The sequence below is a fragment of the Neophocaena asiaeorientalis genome, unplaced genomic scaffold (genome assembly GCF_003031525.2).
Source record: "Neophocaena asiaeorientalis asiaeorientalis breed wild unplaced genomic scaffold, Neophocaena_asiaeorientalis_V1.1 scaffold118, whole genome shotgun sequence".
NCBI classification, from domain to species: Eukaryota; Metazoa; Chordata; class Mammalia; order Artiodactyla; family Phocoenidae; genus Neophocaena; species Neophocaena asiaeorientalis.
Genome location: NW_020175528.1, coordinates 2,769,287 through 2,790,229, shown reverse-complemented (window position 1 = coordinate 2,790,229; position 20,943 = coordinate 2,769,287). Strand labels below are relative to the sequence as shown.

General features: G+C 37.7%; 1 protein-coding gene across 5 annotated transcripts in view; it reads left to right on the top strand.

Annotated features, from left to right (window-relative positions):
• The window catches only part of TFDP2 (transcription factor Dp-2), a 157,366-nt gene that overhangs the window by 25,729 nt on the left and 110,694 nt on the right, over positions 1-20,943 (top strand). For all 5 annotated transcript variants that reach the window (XM_024769150.1, XM_024769154.1, XM_024769149.1 and 2 more), the window contains exons 2-3: positions 7,317-7,435; positions 15,432-15,498. In XM_024769150.1, the coding sequence (XP_024624918.1) occupies positions 7,421-7,435; positions 15,432-15,498 (82 nt within the window). In that variant the 5' untranslated portion in view covers positions 7,317-7,420. The remainder of the gene's footprint in view (positions 1-7,316; positions 7,436-15,431; positions 15,499-20,943) is intronic.

Here is a 20,943-nt window from a genome sequence, read left to right as displayed (position 1 = left end):
CAGCCAAAAAAAAAAGAAGATTAACTTTTGCCTACTGTTCTTTTCACCTTAAACATCAGTGAAATTAAATATACCCTATTATAAAATTTTTCCCATTTTTTGAAATTAATGAACACAGATATAATGCTGGCTCCAAAACACTTTTTGTTCATGACAGGAAAGTGACACACACATTCTGCTATGTAGCTTAGTGGCATTTCGGATGTGTGAATGTGTTCAATGTTTATATGTTTTCTTATTTTCTGCTACCACGTCATATTAAATGAGATTATCATATATTATTAAAGCATGAAAATAAATAAAATATTGAGTACATAATTAATTTAATGAATATTTCTTAAAAAGCAAACAAAAAACAAATATTTCTTGAGTTCCAACCATGTGCCAGACACTGGGTATATAATAAGTGAACAAAATGGATAGGGTTGGGAATTTCTTGGAGGTCCAGTGGTTAGGACCTCCAGGGAATTAGGAGTGATTTCACTCCGAGGACCTGGGTTCTATCCCAGGTCAGGGAGCTAAGATCCTGCAAGGCGTGCAGTGCAGCCAAAAAACAAACAAACAAAATAGATAGGGTCCCTGCCCTCATGGCATTTACTCTTCAGTTGTAGAGATGGGCCACAATCTGATAACCACACAAATAAATAATGACAACCAGATGTGTACTATGAAAGGAGAAGGTAGGAGAGCATTAACTGGAGACTCCTGACCTAGTCTGGGTAGTGGGAGAAGGACCATTTTCCCTGAGAAAGTGACATTTGAGAAAAGATCTGAAGGAAGGAGTGTTAACTGCTGGGGAAAGTTCCAGGCAGAGAGAACAGAATGTGCAGAGGCCCTGAGGCAGGAGAGCCTGTCTTTGAAGAACGGATGGGAGGGCCAGTGGACCTAGATGAGAGAAGGATATGGGAAAGTGTTTCAACACAGAGCTGGCAAGGTGGTCAGAGAGCAGATCAAACACTGAGGATTGAGTCACTAAAATGTGATTACTGTCACCAGTGTAGAAATGTAGGAAATCTAAATGTCCATCAGTAGGTGACTAGTGACATAAGTTATGGTGTAACAATGTAAAGGAATACTATATAGTTATAAAAAAATGAGGACGTTTACTACCTACCCAGAAAAATAAATGTAAATTTAATACTGAAATTTAAATAAAGAAAGAACCTTTAAAAAGGGGAAAAACCTGACCCAACGATATATAATTTGTACTATATGAAAGTAATTCTTTTGGTATAATGTTATCCTTTTATATATGGATTTATTGTAATAGCAATTATGTATTTTGTTTTATTTTGAGGATATATTTATTGTATTTCAAGGCAAATACATTTTACAAATTAGCATAGTAGTTAAGAACATGTCTGCTGGTCTAAGATCCTGACTTCATATTCTGGCATTGCCATTTACACAGTTGATTAACTGGGCAAATTACTTCAGCTCTCTAAAGCTCGGTTTTGCCATGTGTAAGATGCGAACAGTAATAACATTTACCCGATAGAGTTGTGATATGAATTGAATGAGATTATATAGGCGAAGCACTTAGATGTGCTCATCACCTAAGAAAAAGTTATATACTGTCATTTTTTATGAAAATATCTTCTAATTAATACCATTTATCAAAAGTTAGAGTGCAGAAGGAGAATACTGAAGAAAGTTATATCAAAAATTTATGGTAGGGCTTCCCTGATGGCGCCGTGGTTGGGAGTCCGCCTGCCGATGCAGGGGATGCGGGTTCGTGCCCCAGTCCGGGAGGATCCCGCATGCTGCAGAGCGGCTGGGCCTGTGAGCCATGGCCGCTGGGCCTGCGTGTCCGGAGCCTGTGCTCTGCAACGGGAGAGGCCACAGCAGTGAGAGGCCCGCGTACCGCAAGAAAAAAAAAAAAAATTTATGGTAGTTGCCTTTCAGAGGTGGGATTATGGCTGCTATTTGTTATCTGTTTTATTGTTGTGTATATTTTCCAAACTTTGAAACGTGAGCATGTATTTAAAATTACTATTGCCTTCCATTGAAATACGCTGGCTTTGCTGAAATTTAATTTTTAGTAACATCTTTTTCAGCAGTGTGAGAAAGTCTGCAAACCCCGATTCAAGTGATGTTAGTTCTGTAAATGTATTCATAATTATTTTTGCTTTCTTCCTTATATTTTGATTAATGTTGTACCAATTTAAAAGGCTTTGTGCCCACAGCTGCTAAGTTGTGATTGGAAAGGAAAGGGGCTTGCATTTTGAGACCATCTGTGGGAGTTGAATTGTCTGAGTCTGACAAGAGATCATGGCAGATGGTGAGGTCACTAAGATTGACTTTTTGAGCTTGACATAATGTGTTCATGAAGCTGGAAGAAGAAATCTGACTTAATTTTTTACCCAACAGCAGAGCATGGTGACAGGAAGAAGAGTACAATTGTTGAGTCTGGATGAAACATAAGGCATCAGTGCACATGACTGGTTTATCTTTGAGAATCACCAATACTGCCAAAGATGGCAGTTTCTTGAAACATTCAGTGCTGCATTTATTTACTTTCTAGGCCCTTGATTTAAGTCATATACTGCAAATGAAGACAGTGTAAAAGAAAGATAAAAGCTTTAAAAATACTTAGAAATGTATATTTTTAATTAAAAAGTTATAGGCTATCACTCAAAGCCAGTACAGCATACTTCTTCATTTTTAATTGAATGAAGATGTCTGTTGCAATCCCATTTCTTTTTATAACATTTATCTTAATGTAATTTTGTATCATTTAAAGTACACTTGAAGGTTTATGCTTCCTGTTTCTGTCATCTACTAGGACGTCTCCAGTACCTGGATTCGTGTTTTGCCCATAGTGGGTATTCAGTAAATGCTGGATAGATAGATAAATTAATGAATGAAGTTATTGCCGACTCTTGTTAATTTTAGATGAGTTTTTCTTAACCACAGTTAAACACTTGTTTTTTCTCCTTTAAACTTGGATTTAAATGTAATAGCATTTTAAACTTGGATTTAAATGTAATAGCATTTTACCACATTTAAATGTATTTATCACTTCAACTACATGTGAATTAAGTATTATTTATTTTGGAGGAAGAAACCTTAATTTGTCGTGAGTCAGTGAACCACTTTTTTCTTTAACATTGATTACCTTTTGCTAGGCAGTGTCCTAATTATTTTCCAAGTCTTGACTCATTTAATTAAGTAGATGTACTAACACTATTTTGTAGATGAAGAGATTGAGGCACAGAGATATTAATGTAAATGTGCTCAAAATATTCACGTACTTTGGCTCTATTTCAAACTTTTATCATTTAGGTAACAGAGGTTGCAGTTTATGCTTATCTTTGGTGAGAAGATGCAAAGGGAATACTAAACAAAATTACGTTTTGTCTTATTAAGCTCAGTTAATGTGGCTACAAAGCATTTTTATTGGTTGCCTCCTGTTACAGTGTGTTGAAATAGTAACACCCTGTTAATTTCTTCTTGTTTGCATGAGTAACGGTGTCACTCAACAACCTGGCCCTTAGGAAATATAATCCCATACTGAACACCGAGTATAATAAGGAAGCAGATGCGTGGAAACAAGGAGCACTAGCCATTACAGGCATACTCTGGAAACGAAGAAATGGGGAGGGGGGAAAACGGCATTTACTAGCTGAACCTAGTAGCCCAGCCCAGTGATGGTCTGCTTATATTTCATTGGCTAGAATTATGTCATGGTCAACCCATCTGAGGGGGAGACAGAATGTAGTAGTCTCAGTTGGGCATATTACTACCTTCAACTATTCCTAAGGAAGAGGAGGAAAATGATATTGGGTAGGCAACAGGATCTGCCTTAGGTAGATACAGCAGGTTTCTGAAATTTAGCAAGTACTTTGGGTAGAAAAGAGTCTATTTTGTTGTTGTTGTTATAACTATATTTCAATAGGTCATAAGACCATCTAAAAATATTTAAAACTGATTTTTTGGGGCTGTTTGGAGTGTTTATGTATTTATAAATTGGAGGACATTTGTTACATTGTCTTGGGTGATACAGTTGCTTTTCACTTTGACACAATGTATCTAACTTACTCCTAATGAAACAGCACAACTCAGATGGGACTTGAGTCCCAGATTGGGACTTGAACCCACAAGTTGAGACTCAAACCCAGCCAAAACCCAGACTGGGACTCTAACCCACGGGCTGGGACTCAGACCCAGCCAAAACCCAGACTGGGACTTGAACCCACTGTCTTTTAATTGAGATCACACATCTTGTCTCAGGATGTAATGAAGCTCAGGTTCTTTATGTCTCATCACAGAAAGAATTTAGTGAGAGGCAAAGTGATATAAGAAGTGGATTTATTTAGAGAGATACACATTCCGTAAACAGAATGTGGTCCATCTGAAAAAGTGAGAATGGCCCTGGGGGAAACACACTCCACAGACAGAGTGTGGGCCATCTCAGAAGGCAAGAGGCCCCAGAATATGGAGTGGTTAGTTTTTATGGGCTGAGTAATTTCATAGCCTAACGAGTGGGAGGATTATTCCACCTCTCTTGGAGAAGGGATGGAGATTTCCAGGAATTGGGCCACCACTGTCCACGTCTTGGCCTTTTATGGTTGGCCTTGGAACTGTCATGGTGCCTGTGGGTGTGTCACTTAGCATATGCTAATGTATTACAGTGGGCATGTAATGAGGCTCAAGGTCTCCTGGAAGTCGATCTTCTGCCCTCTTGGACCTAATTGGTTCTAACCTGTTTTATGTCGTAACCTCAAGGGCTATGTCATTCTTTCAAAGGTTGTGCCCTGCCCCCTTCCCTCCTGTTTCACTAATATAACCCTGAAAAACTCTGTATACCTATTTTTCAAATGAGGACGCTGAAGCTCAAAGAGGTTAAATCACTTGTTCAAGGTCACACAGCTAATAAGTGTCAGAGCTCAGACTGAGCCTAAGTTAAAAAAAGAAAAATCATGCTCTTTTCACTCTGCTACACTGCTGCTTATTATATGTCTACTTCAAGCAGGACACTTAGAACCAGTTGTTATTTTGATTTTTTTTCCTATTTCATTAATTCTTCTTTTTAAAATTAATTTATTTATGGCTGTGTTAGGTCTTCATTGCTGTGCACAGGCTTTCTCTAGTTGCGGTGAGCGGGGGCTACTCTTCTTTGCGGTGCGCGGGCTTCTAATTGCGGTGGCTTCTCTTGTTGCGGAGCAAGGCTCTAGGCACGTGGGCTTCAGTAGTTGTGGCATGTGGGCTCAGTAGTTGTGGCTCGCGGGCTCTGGAGCGCAGGCTCAGTAGTTGTGGTGCACAGGCTTAGTTGCTCCTTGGCATGTGGGATCTTCCCGGACCAGGAATTGAACCCGTGTCCCCTGCATTGGCAGGCAGATTCTTAACCACTGCATCATCAGGGAAGCCCCCTATTTCATTAATTCTTACCCTTCTGTTTCTTTTCTTCTTTCTTTGAGCTCCCACTGATCTTTTAAAAAGCTTTTAAGTTGGGGCTTCCCTGGTGGTGCAGTGGTTAGGAGTCCGCCTGCCAATGCAGGGGACACAGGTTCGTGCCCCGGTCTGGGAGGATCCCACATGCCGCGGAGCGGCTGGGCCCGTGAGCCATGGCTGCTGAGCCTGCGTGTCCGGAGCCTGTGCTCCGCAACGGGAGAGGCCACAACAGTGAGAGGCCCGTGTACCGCAAAAAAAAAAAAAAGCTTTTAAGTTGATTACTTAATGAATGAAGAGAAATGTAAATTTACTTCTAAGTACTATTTCAGCTGCACTTTACTGTTTTTTTATTATTGTTTTCATTGTCATTCAGTTCTAAACATTTTAAATTTCCTTCTCTAATTCATGGATTGTTTGAGCCATGCTATAGTTTTATTTTCTAAATATACAACTTTAGAAAAAAATGACTTCTAATTTAATTTCATTGTGGTCAGAGACCATAATCTGTATAATATTGTCTCTGAAGTTTGTTGCTACTACGTTGGTGATTTTGTATGTGGACAAATTTTGTAAGTCTGTGCTTAAAGAGATGTTTCATATCTGTTAGCTACAGAGTTTTATGTAGATATATTAAACTTGCTTAAAATATTAATCTTCAAAATGCAATACTTACATTTTAGCCTTAAATTCCTTAGTGTGAATATGTCAGGTAGTTTGGTGAATGGGACGTCATGAACTTGTGCTTTATTATTTACATCATGTTTGTAACACTGAAGAGGACATAACAAATAACTGATAAATGTGAAGCAGTTCCAATGTAGGAACTTGATTTTCATATGACTTTAGTCTTTTAAAATCTGGACTGTTTCTTTAAGCCTCCTTTGTCTTTCATGATTCTAATATTTTTTTAAGAGCTCAGGCCATTACTTTATAGAATGTTTCTCAATTTGAATTTCTCAGTTGCTGCCGCATGATTAGATTTAGATTATACATTTTGGGAAATACCTCAGAAGTGATACTGTATCCATCGCAGTGCACTTGAGGAGATGTATGATGTTGGTTTGTCTCATTGTTGGTTGTCATTTGGTAGCTTTGATCACCTTGGATGAAGTGGTATGTGCCAGGTTTCTGCACTGTAAAATTGGAATTAAGAGGTATGTTGTAGGGAAATATTTCAAGACTATGTAAATATCCTTTTGCTCACCAACTTTCATCTACTAGTTTTAGCATCTTTTGGTGATTCTTGCCCAATCCATTAATATCACAGTGTTTACAAATTGGTAGTTTTCTAACTGCTTCATTTCTTTATACATATTAGTTGGCATTGTATTGCAGAGAAGAGCTTTCCCTTCCTCCTCGTTATCTGTTTCTATCAGTATGGACTCCTGGATTATTATTTAATGGGTTTAGAATCTGTTCTAGTCGGTTGCTATCAGTATATACTTAGGTGCTTAATTGCCCCTTTAAACTGGCTTAAGCTGTCCCTTTAAGTTGTAGACCCTTTAAGCTGGCTCCTGTATACTTTTCATATGTCTCCGTCGTTTTTCGAGCCCATACTTACTTTAGGTACAATACAATGTTCTAGGTTTATCTTATACATTACCTGCCCAGTGCTGGAAGTGGCTCTTTCTCCAAGAAGCCCTGGTGTTGCTCTCAGTGGATTATCTAAAACAGCATGGTATAATATTTCAAAGCCCAGTCTTTGTCACTTCTTAGCTGAGTTGATTTGGTCAAATTATTTAACATCTCTAAATCCCAATTTTTATCTGGAAAATGACAGTTAGAATGGTACCTATCTCACAGTGTTGTTTTGAGGGTTAATTTAGATAATTTAAAGAACAATGCATGCCACATAGTAAATATGACATAAATGTTGCTTATTATTATTATTACATTATTATTCCCTTTTTTCCCTTTAACAGGATGTTCTTTTAAAGAATATTGAAGACGAAGTTTTTTGTTTTGTTTTGGTTTTTTGTTTGTTTTTTAATGGCTTTACAGAATTTTAAATTGAATACAATTTGACATGACGGCAAAAAATGTAAGTATCTGTAAATTTTTAAATGTAAGTATTTAAAAAATGAGTTGTACTTTTTCGTATGCATGTTTGCTTTGTCATTCTGATTAATGAAATTCAGTGTACCGGCATTAGCTGATCACTGTTTTTGTTCCTGCAAAGAACGAGATAGTAAACTTTAACACTGTTGAATATTGTGCCAGGTTGCTCCATCTCAACAGCTGCAAAATTGCTATCTGCAGGTTTCCCACTCCCCCACCCCTCCTGTTTTGTGTGCTGTGATAAATTTGTTTTGGTGCTTGCTGGAGACTTACTTGGCATTATTGAGAAAAATCACTGTTTTCGTTGGCTCACATTTTTTCTTTTGGATTTACTCTTGGAAGTGTGTACAGATGTTATTCAGAAGAAGCTTGTTGTCCTCCATGAGATGATTTCTGAGGGAACATGAGACTTAGTTTTTTTGGAGAAGTTATTTCTGTTTTTCTTTTGCTTAAGGCTCTCACTTCTGAATCTACTTCCGTTCAATTTACATTCTTATTATCACCCTGTATCAATGGATTTATTTCCAGTCATGGTGAAGGATTATGCCAGAAAAGAAATACTACAACATATAGGGAAATAATTTATTATAATTCCTGTTCCCAGATTATGCTGGAATATTTGATTACAGGTAACAGAAACCAGCTTGGGCTACCTTAAACAAAAAGGGAATTTATTATAAAGATACCGGATGTCTCAGGGAATTCAAGAGGAGGAATTTAGTGGGTCCTCAGAAAGATCTGGGTCCAGAAACTTGAAATCTACCAGGAATCGAAGCAGTATTTGGTTTCCATTTGTCATCTCTATTTGTTTCTGTGCATTGTCTTCATTACTCTCTGTCTCTCTGCAAAGCATCTTCCTCAGTTCTCAGTCAGCATCTTGATCTACTTGTTACAGTACCAGCCTATTCAGAGAGAGAGAGAGAGAGAGAGAGAGAGAGAGAGATGAAGGAAATGGGGGCAGGCAGCCTGACAAATCCTGTCTGCCTATGTCAGCTCTAATTTCAGACTCCTTGGGAAGGACCTCTGGCACTACTCCAGCCTGATATCTGCTAGTAGTTTGGCTAGTTGTGACCAGAGGCAAGTGTTATATTGTATAAAAAGATCTTGTGAGCCAGACAGATAGTTCCAGATACTACCCATTATACATTTAAAGAAGAGCATCAAAAACAAACAAACAAAAAACAGCCAAAAACCAAAAAAACACCCTGATTACTTATCTCTATTTTCCCATTATTGACCTTGCTTTTAACACACATGAGTAGTTGTAAGCAGATATAGACTTTGGTTCATTATCATCTAATTAATTATTTTAGCATAAATTATCAGGAGTAGTCTGCTTTTTAAAAATTTTTTTCATTGGGGTACATTTGTTTTACAGTGTTGTGTTAGTTTCTACTGTACAGTGAAGTGGTGTTGAGTTCCCTGTGCTCTACAGCGGGTTCTCATTATTTATCTGTTTTATACATATTAGTGTATATATGTCAATCCCAATCTCCCAGTTCCAGCTTTCCCCCCTTGGTGTCCATACGTTTGTTCTCTACATCTGTGTCTCTATTTCTGCCTTGCAAACCGGTTCGTCTGTACCATTTTTCTAGATTCCACACATATGGGTTAATATATGATTTGTTTTTCGCTTTCTGACTTACTCTGTAAGACAGTCTCTAGGTCCATCCACGTCTCTACAGATGACCCAATTTCATTTCATTCGTGTGGTATATGTACCACATCTTCTTTATCCATTAAGAGTAGTCTGTTTTAATCTATGGCTCTTGTATATATTCGTTTAAGTGCTGTCTGGGGAAAAGAAGCAGCAAATTTTTAGTCTGTGTATTGGGAATTTTCTTCCAGGATATTTCCTTGATTTTCCCTCCTCTAGAAAAAAGAGAATATAAAAGTTATCCTGAGCAACAAGATGGTTAACATTCCAGCAGCAAGTATATTTTGGCTTAAAAATGTACCTTAAATCTTCCTAGCCATATGTACAGTTTGCTATATTAAAAGTTGTTTCCCTAAAGTAAGAAAGCATTTGAACCAGTGGTAACTATTCTCCCATTATTTCATTTGTATATTTGGAAGTAATCAAAGAGTATGCAAACAGTTTCTCTTTCCGCTACAGCAACCTAGGGGGAAAGGGCTACGTCATGAGCTGACCCTCTTCTGATTCCTTGGAGTTGGGGACATGGAGAGGTCAGGCCTCAGACTGGGCTGAAGCATGTGGGAAAGAATTGAAATAGGCTAAACATCTAATCAAGTTCACTAGCCATTCTGCAGTAGATAAGAACATTTTTGTGACTTTTAATATATTTTGTCGAGGTACTTACGTGAAGGCTCATACCAGTTTACAATGCCATGAACAACTCATTCTCATCTCCCCCCTCCCCATCTCTCTCGAACAAATAGATTGTGTCTGACGCTGTTCCGGGCTCCTACCTTCTTGGGGTTTATAGTGTAGTGAGAGAAGATGGTAAATATATAATGTCAGGTAACGATAACAGTTATGAAGAAAAATAAAACAGGGTAAGAGGAGAGAAAGTGACAGCGATGAGGGAGATCTCTTTCAAGGAGGTGTTCAGAAGAGTCCTCTTTAAGGAAATGATGTTTAGACAGAAGAATGCTCTTCAGTCTCAGTGCAAGAAGAAGGAGCCAGCCATGTGAATATCTGGGGAAAGAACATTCCAGGTAGAGGCGGGAGAAGGTGAGGTTGTTCAAAGAGCAGCAAAGGACCAGTTGATAAGACGGAACAGAGTAATTAAGCCGGGGAGAGTGCGAGGCTCCAGGTCGTGGGGAGCCTCAAACACTGGGGTGAGCAGCGTGTGTTTTAAATGTCAGTGGGGAGCTGTTGGAGGTTTTGAGGATGGTTTCATGTCCTGACTTAGCATTTTCAAAAGCTTGTCTGGCTGCTGAGTGAATAGACTGCAGAGGGGCATAGTAGAAGTGGGGAACTCATTTGGTACTTGTCCCAGTAGTTAGACATCAGAGTATGGTGACTTGAGCTGGGGTAATGATATTAGAGATGGGGAAAAGTAGTTGAATCTAAGATGTATTTGAAGGGACAGCCACCAGGACTTATTGAGTAATTAGGATATGGGGACAGGGAAGAAGTTAAAGATTTCTCAGCATTTGGCTTGTGTAACTGGGTAAGTGCCTTTGCGGTTTAATGAGAAGAGGAACCCTTGGGGAAGTGCAGGATTTTGTGGCAAACTCAAAAATTGTTTTGAATATATTAAAGTTGAGGGACCTGAAAACATCCAGGTGGAGATATTGACCAGGCAGTTAATATAATGATTAATAATGACTCTGGAGCTCAGGGGAAAGCTTGGGGCTGCATATAAAAATTTTGGAGTCATTTCATATTAGATTGATTATTTTAAAGCAGTATGATTCCATGAGATTATATAGTTCATGCGTGGCTAGAGAATACATAAGGACCAAGGTCTGAACGCAGGGAATACCTAACAATTGGGGAGGAGGAGAGGCAGCAAAGGACACTGAAGGAATGGACAGAAAGGAAGGAAAGAACGTTACCCTGATGATGTGGAAGCCAAGTGAAGACAGTGTTTCAGGAAGTGGGGGTGGAGTGATAATTGTGTCACATGCTGCTTAAAAGTGACTCTTAGATATAGAAGAGATTGCTCAGGTTTTATGGAAGAACTATTATTATTATTGTTATTTTTGCGGTATGCGGGCCTCTCACTGTTGTGGCCTCTCCCGTTGCGGAGCACAGGCTCCGGACGTGCTGGGCTCACGGGCCCAGCCGCTCCGCGGCACGTGGGATCCTCCCGGACCGCGGCACGAACACGTGCCCCCTGCATCGGCAGGCGGACTCTCAAGCACTGCGCCACCAGGGAAGCCCTGTGGAAGCATTATTAAACATATGTTCAAATATGTGCATCTTCAGTTCCTGTTTCTCATTTTGCATTTCTCTTATGAGAATAGTTTTTTGTGAAACGTTAGTTTTGCCTCAGCCCTGCCATCCTAGGTCTCTTATGGTTGCAGGTGTTAGAAACCCTATTCAGAATCACTTAAGGCAAACCGTGGAATGTGTTCATTGGCGTAACTGAAAAGTCTGGAGTACTCTGGCTTCAAATACAACCGGGTTCAGGGAAATGATAGGCATCAGGGCTCTGCCTCCCTTTTTCCAACTCTTGGCTCTGTATTGTGACATAATAGCCTACATTGGCCTTTTAATGCTTATCTCAGAAGAAGAGAGGGAACTTTTCTTTTTTAGTATTTATATTTCAAATTCCATGGAGGAGCTTTGGTTAACTCTGCTTGGCCCACACACTTAGACAAGTGGAGAAGGAAGTAGGATACCATAAATGGTTTGCTGCTTCACTGTGGGTCATGGGTCCACTCCTATTGTCGTAGCACATTTGAGGCTCCAAGATGAACAGCCCTACCAGAACTGCAGGGAGTGTGGGATGTTTCGTTTGCAAAAGGAAGTTCTGCAGAGCTGGCAAAATATATTCATTGTATCTGGGACAAAATTGTTATCAGGTAGTATCTAGCATCCAGTGATACTCTTCTAGTGTCTCCATAAATGGAGATGTGGTCTCACTTAAGTTCACTTAGTATACAATAAAGAATTTGAAAGGTACTTTGAGGTGTAATTTTTTGCCTTGTCAAAGAATCTTTTAACAATATGTAAGCCATAATACTCATTACAGAAAAATTAGAAAGTACAGATAAAGAAAAGAAACTAGCCTAGAGATTATCAGCAAAATTCTGCCTAAGAACACATCTGGTATATACACAAATATATATATATGTATATACACACCAAAATCTATGTATATTATATTTTTTTTAATAAAAATGAGGCCAGACTGTTTTGTAACCTATTATTTAGCTTAGTCTCTATGATGAAAACCTTTTCTTGTCTTGATAACTCTGTAACATCATGTTAAATGGCTCTTTTATGTTATCTATTCTATGGACATTACACTAGTTTCCTAATATTGGCCGTTATTTCCATTTTTTCTCTTTTTTTTAACTTTTTGTTTATTTTTGTTTACTCATTGGATTATTTCCATGAAACAAAAGTCTTATGAAATTACTGGCCCAAAGAGTAAGTACTTTTTGGACTCTTGGTTCATATTGCTAAATTGCATTTCAGAAAGGTTGCACCAATGTACATATTCACCGGTGGTATATGAGAGTGCCATTTCCCTTTATTTTCTTTCTAATCTTGGTCAATCTAATCAGCAAAAAAATGGTATGTAATTTACTACATTTCTGTTAATTGCTAGTTAGGTCAAATTGGTATTCTCTGTGTTTATTGGTCATTTGTGTCTCTCTTATGAATTGTCTAGGTCAGTGTTGAAGTAGTAAGGCCATTGCCCTTTGAATTAACGACCCAAACTTGAATATTGCTTTGCCATTAACAAACATGTTCACATAATTATTTAATTTGGTCTAAAGAGCTGTCTGAGTTTGTTGTACACATGTGTATTGTCATCCTCATTTTGCAGTGACTGTTCCAAGAACACCTTGCTTGTGAATGAATGGTACAGCTGAACTTTGACCACAGACCATCTTGCTTTGAATCTTTCAGTTATATCAGTCTGAAATGTTAAAGATCAGTGAAATTATAATGCTGTTATTGGGGAATATCGTTTGACTCTTAACATTTGGGCCTTGGATATTTTTTATTCAATAGACATTTAGTGACTGCTTACAGTATGCAACACAGTGTTTGAATATCCTGATAGAAAACTTTTCTCAGGATCTTATTAGATGAAGAATTTTACATAAAATTAGTTTACTTTTTTCTCTTGATCTGAGAAACATTATATAGAAAGATCCTTTTTAAATGGACAGAATAAAGAAAGAATAGCTAATATTTTTAAACGCCTTTCCTACCCAACTTTTTCTACTTGCATATCTACTTTTTCTTTGAATCTTTAAACTATACAGTGTTTATGAAAGCAGAAATTAATACATTTTCGAAGTTTTAATTAAATAAATTTTAGTAGTATTTATTTAAGCTCTGAATACAAACACCTCCCCTCCATCCATGAGACCAAAAGTACACGCACTATTGATTTACAATTGACTTTTATCTTTTTGTGGTATAACCTGTTGTTCACTAAGGTGCAGGTGTACAGCTGCTTAAAACATTTCCTGATTTGTTTGCTACTTCACTTAGAAGTAGCAAAAGTTAAACAGTAAGAGCAGGTGTTTAAATGTAACAGTAATCTAGTAACTGAACTCTCGTCTGTGAATATGTGGTTTTGGTTGAGGTTTTTGCCGTTATCTTTGTATAATAACAAAAAGGTATAAACGGATACTTTTGAAGTTATTGTAATGTATTAAATAATCACATTGTATTAAGCATGGAATATATTAAAGGCTGTATTTGCCTTCTTTGCTTTCTGTTTACAGTAGAGCACCAACAAAAATTTCGCCTTTCTCTTTTTTTGTAGTAGAAGAGCTTAAAAAGGAGAGGCATGTTTGTGATGCCACAGTAAACTCTTGGCATTTACAAATTGAACGCTTAACGTTAGTATTTGTGAGCAGCTCTGGAAATCCATGCAGTGGTATTTTGTTGGAAATTGTGTTGCAAAAGGTTTACTTCTCATAGAATACTTACGAGAAGCTAGACAGGATTAAGGATCTGCACCATTATCTACATAGAATTAAGAGGCTATGTTTTAGGTGCCTCTGTCTTCAGCCGCTTCCATAAAAATTTAATATGAGATGCCAGACATAAGTTTGCATCCGAATTACTTTTCTATGATGTGAACAATATGTAGAAATATTTCTGGTAGCATCTCTAGAAAAAAAGAAATAGCTGTTAGTAGAACATCTGAATTCCCAAATAATGAAAGAATTAGCTCTTATATTATGAAATTATAAAGTATCAAATGAGTGGTTTAGAAGAATATACAGTGTTAAAGCAGTGGATACTTTAAAAACATAAAGCAAGTACCCAGATACAAACTTACAGAACTTTGTGTGCCTTAAAATCCTTTCGGTGTGTTAGTACTTTGAGAGGATGTTTGGGGTACCAAATTAGCGTGGATGTTGCAAGGTTACAAATCTACAAGGATTAAAACAATAATACAGTAGTAACAGTAGAACCATTTATTGGATACTTGCTTTGTGACAAGTTTTTAAAAATAGAGGGTTTTTTCCTGCTGGCTCTATCTATAATGAAATTTTAAAACTCCGCTTGCTGATACTACCATATTCAGCTTATGATTCCAAGTAGTCCAGTAGACATCACATTAAAAGAAATACATTGTCTAAAGGAGAATTTATAAACACACTTGCTTTAGGTAGTCCCTCAAGTATCTTACAAACAGTAATGAACATTAAAATGGATGGAGCATTTTGTGCCAAGCCCTGTGCTTTACATGAATTCTTTTTCTTAATCTTTCTAACAACCTGAATTGGTAAGCACCTTTAGCGGCCTCTAATTTATGGACGAGGAGACTGAGATATAGAGAGCTTGTGTGACTTGACCACGGCCACACACATAGTGGGCTTGATGAACTGCAGGATGAACCCAAGGCCAGTGGACCTCATGTCTGCGTTGTGGTATTAATGGTCTTTATTTGGTCCATTACAGGTCATAATGTTTAAAAGCATTATATGCAGTGATTGTGAACAGTAAAAATTAAGGGCAGCAATGAGGGTGGAATTTTGGTATATCTTTTGGCAACTTCATGGTTGCCAGATTACTTGCTTTCAAAAAAAAAAACCATCAGTGAAATCTGTAGATCTCACATCTGCTCATAAGTAACATTATTTCATTAATTTTTATCTTGATCTGGACAGTGCATTATTTTTCCCATTTCAAGCAAAATGACAATGTTTTAATCCAGCTCCTATAGTTGATACCATTTACTCATCTTTATGTGACAATGTATAATATTTGATGTGGACCTCTGGTGGAAGGTTATTAATAATAGCTTATTAAGTGATCACATATTATTTAAGATCCTATGTATAATTTTTAAAACTGTTTTATTCAGGTTGGTTTGACTTCTACAAATGCAGAATTAAGAGGATTTATAGATCAGAATCTCAGTCCAACAAAAGGTAAGGACAGTTGAATAAAAATTTTCTGCACTGAGCTAGTTTTATTGCATTTGCTATATAAAATAAACAGTTAAATGAAGAATTACTTTATGTATAATAATTATATAATATTACTGTGTTATATTCCAAAGAACTGTCGTATTCCAAAGAACTTTTATCATATAAAAGTCAGTTACCTCTGAGAGGTGGAGAGGGGGAGGGAGAGAGAGAGAGAGAGAGAGAGAGAGTGTTTTGAGAGACCCTATTTGCTAGTGGTTTAACTTGTAAGGAATACAGTAGAATGAATGAATATATATGTAATTCCTTTGTGTAAAGTAGATGGTTTACTGGGGGAATGCTTATATCAGAAATCTGATCCATCCATACAAGAATTTGTGCAGGACACTTGTCAATATCTTTCACTATACATCTTTCAACAGTATCTTTTAGTACGTAGAAATAGCATCTGAAATCTTTATGGTTGAAATGATAGGGTGTTTGGGATTGGCTTCAGAATAATCCAGTGAGGGAAGAAGAGTAAAGTGAGTGGAATTATAGATAAAACAGAATTCTCTGTGAGTTGGTTAATGGTTTAAGCTGGGTGATAGTTATACGGGGTTTCATTATTCTTTTCTCTCTTCCTTTGTATATGTTTAAATTTTTCCATTATACATATATAAAGGTAAAAACAAAAGTGTCTACTATTACAATACAGATAGCTATGAGAGAAACATCAGCTTCCTCAAAGGCTTTATGTCTAAGGTGGGCTATGTATGTCTAAGGTGGAGAGAAGGCTAGAGAAATCTGTATTTCAGTATAAAAATTGCTAGCTTAAGAGTAGAAATGGTCTGTAGAAGTATTCTAAGAATTTAAATGTATTATGAAGCAATGAAAGAGATACTTGAAGCCTTGATGCTTGTCATTTTTTCCCCAATTTTTAAAAATTGTGGTAAAACACACATAACATAAAGTTTACCACTTCAACCATTTTTAAGTGTACAGTTTGGTGGCATTTAAGTACATTCATATCGTGCCACCATCACCACCATTCATATCCGTAACTCTTCATCTTGCAAAACTAAAATTCTATACCCATTAAACAACAATTCCCTATTTTCTCCTCCTCCTTTAAACCTCTGGCAAGAACCATTCTACTTTCTGTATCTGTGATTTTCACTACTCTATGTACCTCATATAAGTAGAATTATACAGTATTTGTCTTTGTGACTGGCTTATTTTGCTTAGTGTCCTCAAGTTTCACCCATGTGGTAGCATATGGCCTAATTCCCTTCCTTTTTAAGGCTGAATACCATTCCATTTTAAGTATGTACCACATTTTGCTTATCCATTCATCCATCAGTGGACACATGGGTTGCTTCCATATTTTAGCTATTGTGAGTGATGCTGCTGTGAACTGGGAGTACAAATATCTTTTTGAGACCCTGATTTAATTCTTGCGGATATATTCCAAAAGTGGAATTGCTGGGTCATATGTCATATGGGTCAAATAACAGAATTATTTTTAATTTTTTGAGGAATTGCCATTTCGATTTTTACAGCAGCTGTACCATTTTACATTCCCATCAGCAGTGCACAAGGGTTCCAGTTTCTTCACATTCTTGCCAACACTTAACTTATTATAGCCATCGTTACAGGTGTGAAGTGATATCTTATTGTGGTTTTGATTTGCATTTCCCTAATGACTAGTAATATTGAACGTATTTTCATGTGCTTATTTGCTATTCATATATCTTCTTTGAAGAAATGTCTACTCAAGTCTTTTGCCCATTTTTGAATTGGATTTTTTGTTTTTTGTTGTTGAGTTCTAGAAGTTTTTATATGTTCTGGATATTAATTCCTTATGAGATAAATGATTTGCAAAAATTTTCTCCCATTCATCAGGTTGTCTTTTTGCTTCCTTGATAGTATCCTTTGATGTGCAAAACTTCTTTGTTTTGATGAAGTCCAGTTAATCTATTTTTTCTACTATTGCCTGTGCTTTTGGTGTCATTTCCATTTAGTGGTTGCCAAATCCAGTGTCATGAAAATTTTCCCCAATGTTTTCTTCCATGAATTTTAAAGTTTTAGCTCTTAGGTTTAGGTCTTTGATCCATTTTGAGTTAATTTTTGTATATGATACAAAGTCAGGGTCAAACTGACATAAGGATATCCAGTTTTCCCAGTACCATTTGTCAAAAAGACTGTCCTTTGACCATTGAATGGTCTTAGCACCCTTGTCAAAAATCAGTTCGCCATATATGTGAGGATTTATTTCTGGACTTTTTATTCTATTGCATTGGTCTGTATGTCTGTCCATATGTCAATACCATAATGTTTTAATTACTGTAGTTTTGTAGTATGTTTCAAAGTCAAAAAGTGTGAGTCCTCCTACTTTATTCTTCTTTGAGATTGTTTTGGCTATTTAGGATCTCTTGCAATTCCGCATGAATTTGAAGATTACATTTCCCATTTCTGTGGAAAAGGCTGTTAGATTTTAAAAAAAGTTTTATTTATTCATTCATTAACTTTTGGCTGCATTGGGTCTTCGCTGCTGCACGCGGGCTTCCTCTAGTTGCAGTGAGTGGGGGCTACTCTTTGTTGCGGGGCACAGGCTTCTCATTGTGGTGGCTTCTCTTGTTGCAGAGCACAGGCTCTAGGCGTGTGGGCTTCAGTAGTTGTGGCACACGGGCTTCAGTAGTTGTGGCTCACGGGCTCTAGAGCGCAGGCTCAGTATTTGTGGCGCACTGGCTTAGTTGCTCCGCGGCATGTGAGATCTTCCTGGACTAGGGCTCGAACCCGTGTCCCCTGCATTGGCAGGCGGATTCTTAACCACTGCACCACCAGGGAAGCCCACGCTGTTAGATTTTTGATAGAGATTGCGTTGAATCTCTAACTCACTTTGGTTTTATTGACATCTTAACAATGCTATGTCTTCTTATTTATGAACATATTCAACTTGTCTAAGCCTTCTTTAATTTTACCATTTCTTTTTGAAGTCATAAAAAGGTTCTGGAAATAGTGGTTGTAGATATATAACCTTGTGTATATACTGGAAATCAGTGAATTTTTGGGTATGTGAATTATACCTTGATTTAAACAAAAAACATTTTCTTCAACTTAATCTCTCCTTCCAGCCCTCATTTGTTCTCCCCATCATTATCAGACTTCTTGAAAGAAGCTATACACTTACAGTCCCATTCTCAGCTTTCATCACTTCTCTGCCCAATGTAATCTGGCTTTTGACTCCATTAATCCATTGAAACTGCCCTTGATTTTGTCTTTTTTTTGTTTTCGGTTTATCAGCTTTTGGCACAGTTAATGTGCCCCCCACCCTTTAAAAATAACCTTTTAATTGTAGAACAGTTTTAGGTTTATAGAGAAATCACAGAAATAGTACAGAGAGGTCTCATAAACCCCTCACTCGGTTTCCCTACTGTTGACATCCTACATTATTCTAGTACAGATTTTATAATGAATGAGCCAGTATTGATACATTATAATGAATACAAGTTCATACTTTATTCAGACTTCCTTAGTTTGTAGCTAATGTCCTTTTTCTGTTCCAGGAGAGCATTCAGGATATACCACATTACATTTCATGATCATGCATCCTTTGCTGCTTTTGGCTGTGACAGTATCTCAGACTTTCCATGTTTTTAATAACTTGACAGTTTTGAGGTGTACTGGTTAGGTATTTTGTAGAATGTCCCTGAATTGGGATTTTTCTAATTGTTTTTCTCATACTTAGATTGGGGTTATAGGTTTTTGAGAGAAAGACCACAGAGATAAAGGGCCATTTTCATCACAACATATTAAGGGTATCAACATGACTTATCATTATTGGTGTGAACCTTGGTCACTTGGCTGATGTAGTTTTTGTCATGTTTCTCTACTGTAAAGGCACTCTCTACCCCTTCCCCCTTTCCATACCATAGTCTTTGGAAGGAATTCATTATGTGGAGCCCACATTTGAGGAGTGGAGAGTTTGCCCCACTTCTTTGAGTTGTGAATATCTACATGATTTGTTTGGAATTCTTCCACCCTAGATTTGTCTCTTCTCCTCCATTTATTTAGTTAATTCTTTCTTTATACCAGTATGGACTCATGGATATTTGGTGTATAGTCTGGGTCATAGTCCAATACTACTTCAGTTTTTTTGCTCAAATTGTTAGGACTATGGCCATTGGGAGCGTTCAGTTGCTTTTCTGTGTCCCTTTGACATATTTCCAGCCCATTCCTCAGATCAGCCATTTTCCGAGAGAGTCCTGATTCCTTTTTATAGAGAATGTTGTTAGAAATCAAGGTCTTGGTGCTAAGCGAGCTCATCGTTACTAGGGTGGTGTCTTTCTTTTTGAATCACTGTTTTTCTTTGTGTCTGTGATACCACACTTTTTAATCTTACAGGAAGCAGTACAGTGTAGCAGTTAAGGACAAGGGCTCCGGAGGATGAGGGTGTAATCTTGGTTGCACTTCTTATACTCCACCGAATGTGTAAATCTGAGCAAGGTGATCTCTAAGCCAAAATGTCCACATCTGTAGCGATGCAGATAATAATGGTAAATTGCTCATAGGGTATGTAAGGATTAAATGAGGTAGTGCACATAAATCACTTAGTACAACACCTAGCACATAGTAAGCATTCATTAAGTGCTTACTCCTTTTCCTCTTGTTAATATTTTCATCTTCCTTTTTGGCCATTCCCTTCAGTCTACTCTCCTAGCTCTTCTTTTGTCTTCTAAATGTTAGTGTTCCATGGTTTTTTTTTGTTTGTTTTGTTTTGTTTTTTTGCAGTACGCAGGCTTCTCCCTGTTGTGGCCTCTCCCGTTGTGGAGCACAGACTCCAGATGCGCAGGCTCAGTGGCCACGGCTCACGGACCCAGCCGCTCCGCGGCATGTGGGATCTTCCCAGACCGGGGCACGAATCCGCGTCCCCCGCATCGGCAGGCGGACTCTCAATCACTGCGCCACCAGGGAAGCCCTCCATGGGGTTTTTGTCTTAGTTTTTTTTCCTCACCTTGTACATTTTCCCTAGGCAATTTCATCTGTTCTCACTGCTTTTACTTTGTGTATGGTTGATTCTCAAATCTGTACCTCCGGCCCAAACCTTTGTCTTGAGTTTTTGTATATTTAACTGCTTATGGGACACCTTCATTTGAATAACTTATATGCATCTCAGACTCAGTCTGTCCATAATTAAAGTGATTATTTCACCCTCTCAAAACCTACTTTCCCTTTTCTTTATCTTACTGGATAGTACAGTAGTACCTTTCACCCTTTGCCCAGACCAGAAACTGAAGCATCATCTTTGACTCCTTTTTTGACCTCTCTACTCCCAGTCAAATCACTTACAAGACTTGCTGATTCCAGCTACATATCTCAGTTCTCCCCACCCACTTTCTCTATCCCACTGCTATTATCTTAGTTCAGACTGTGATAAACTATTTCCTGGATTACTGTAGCCGTTTT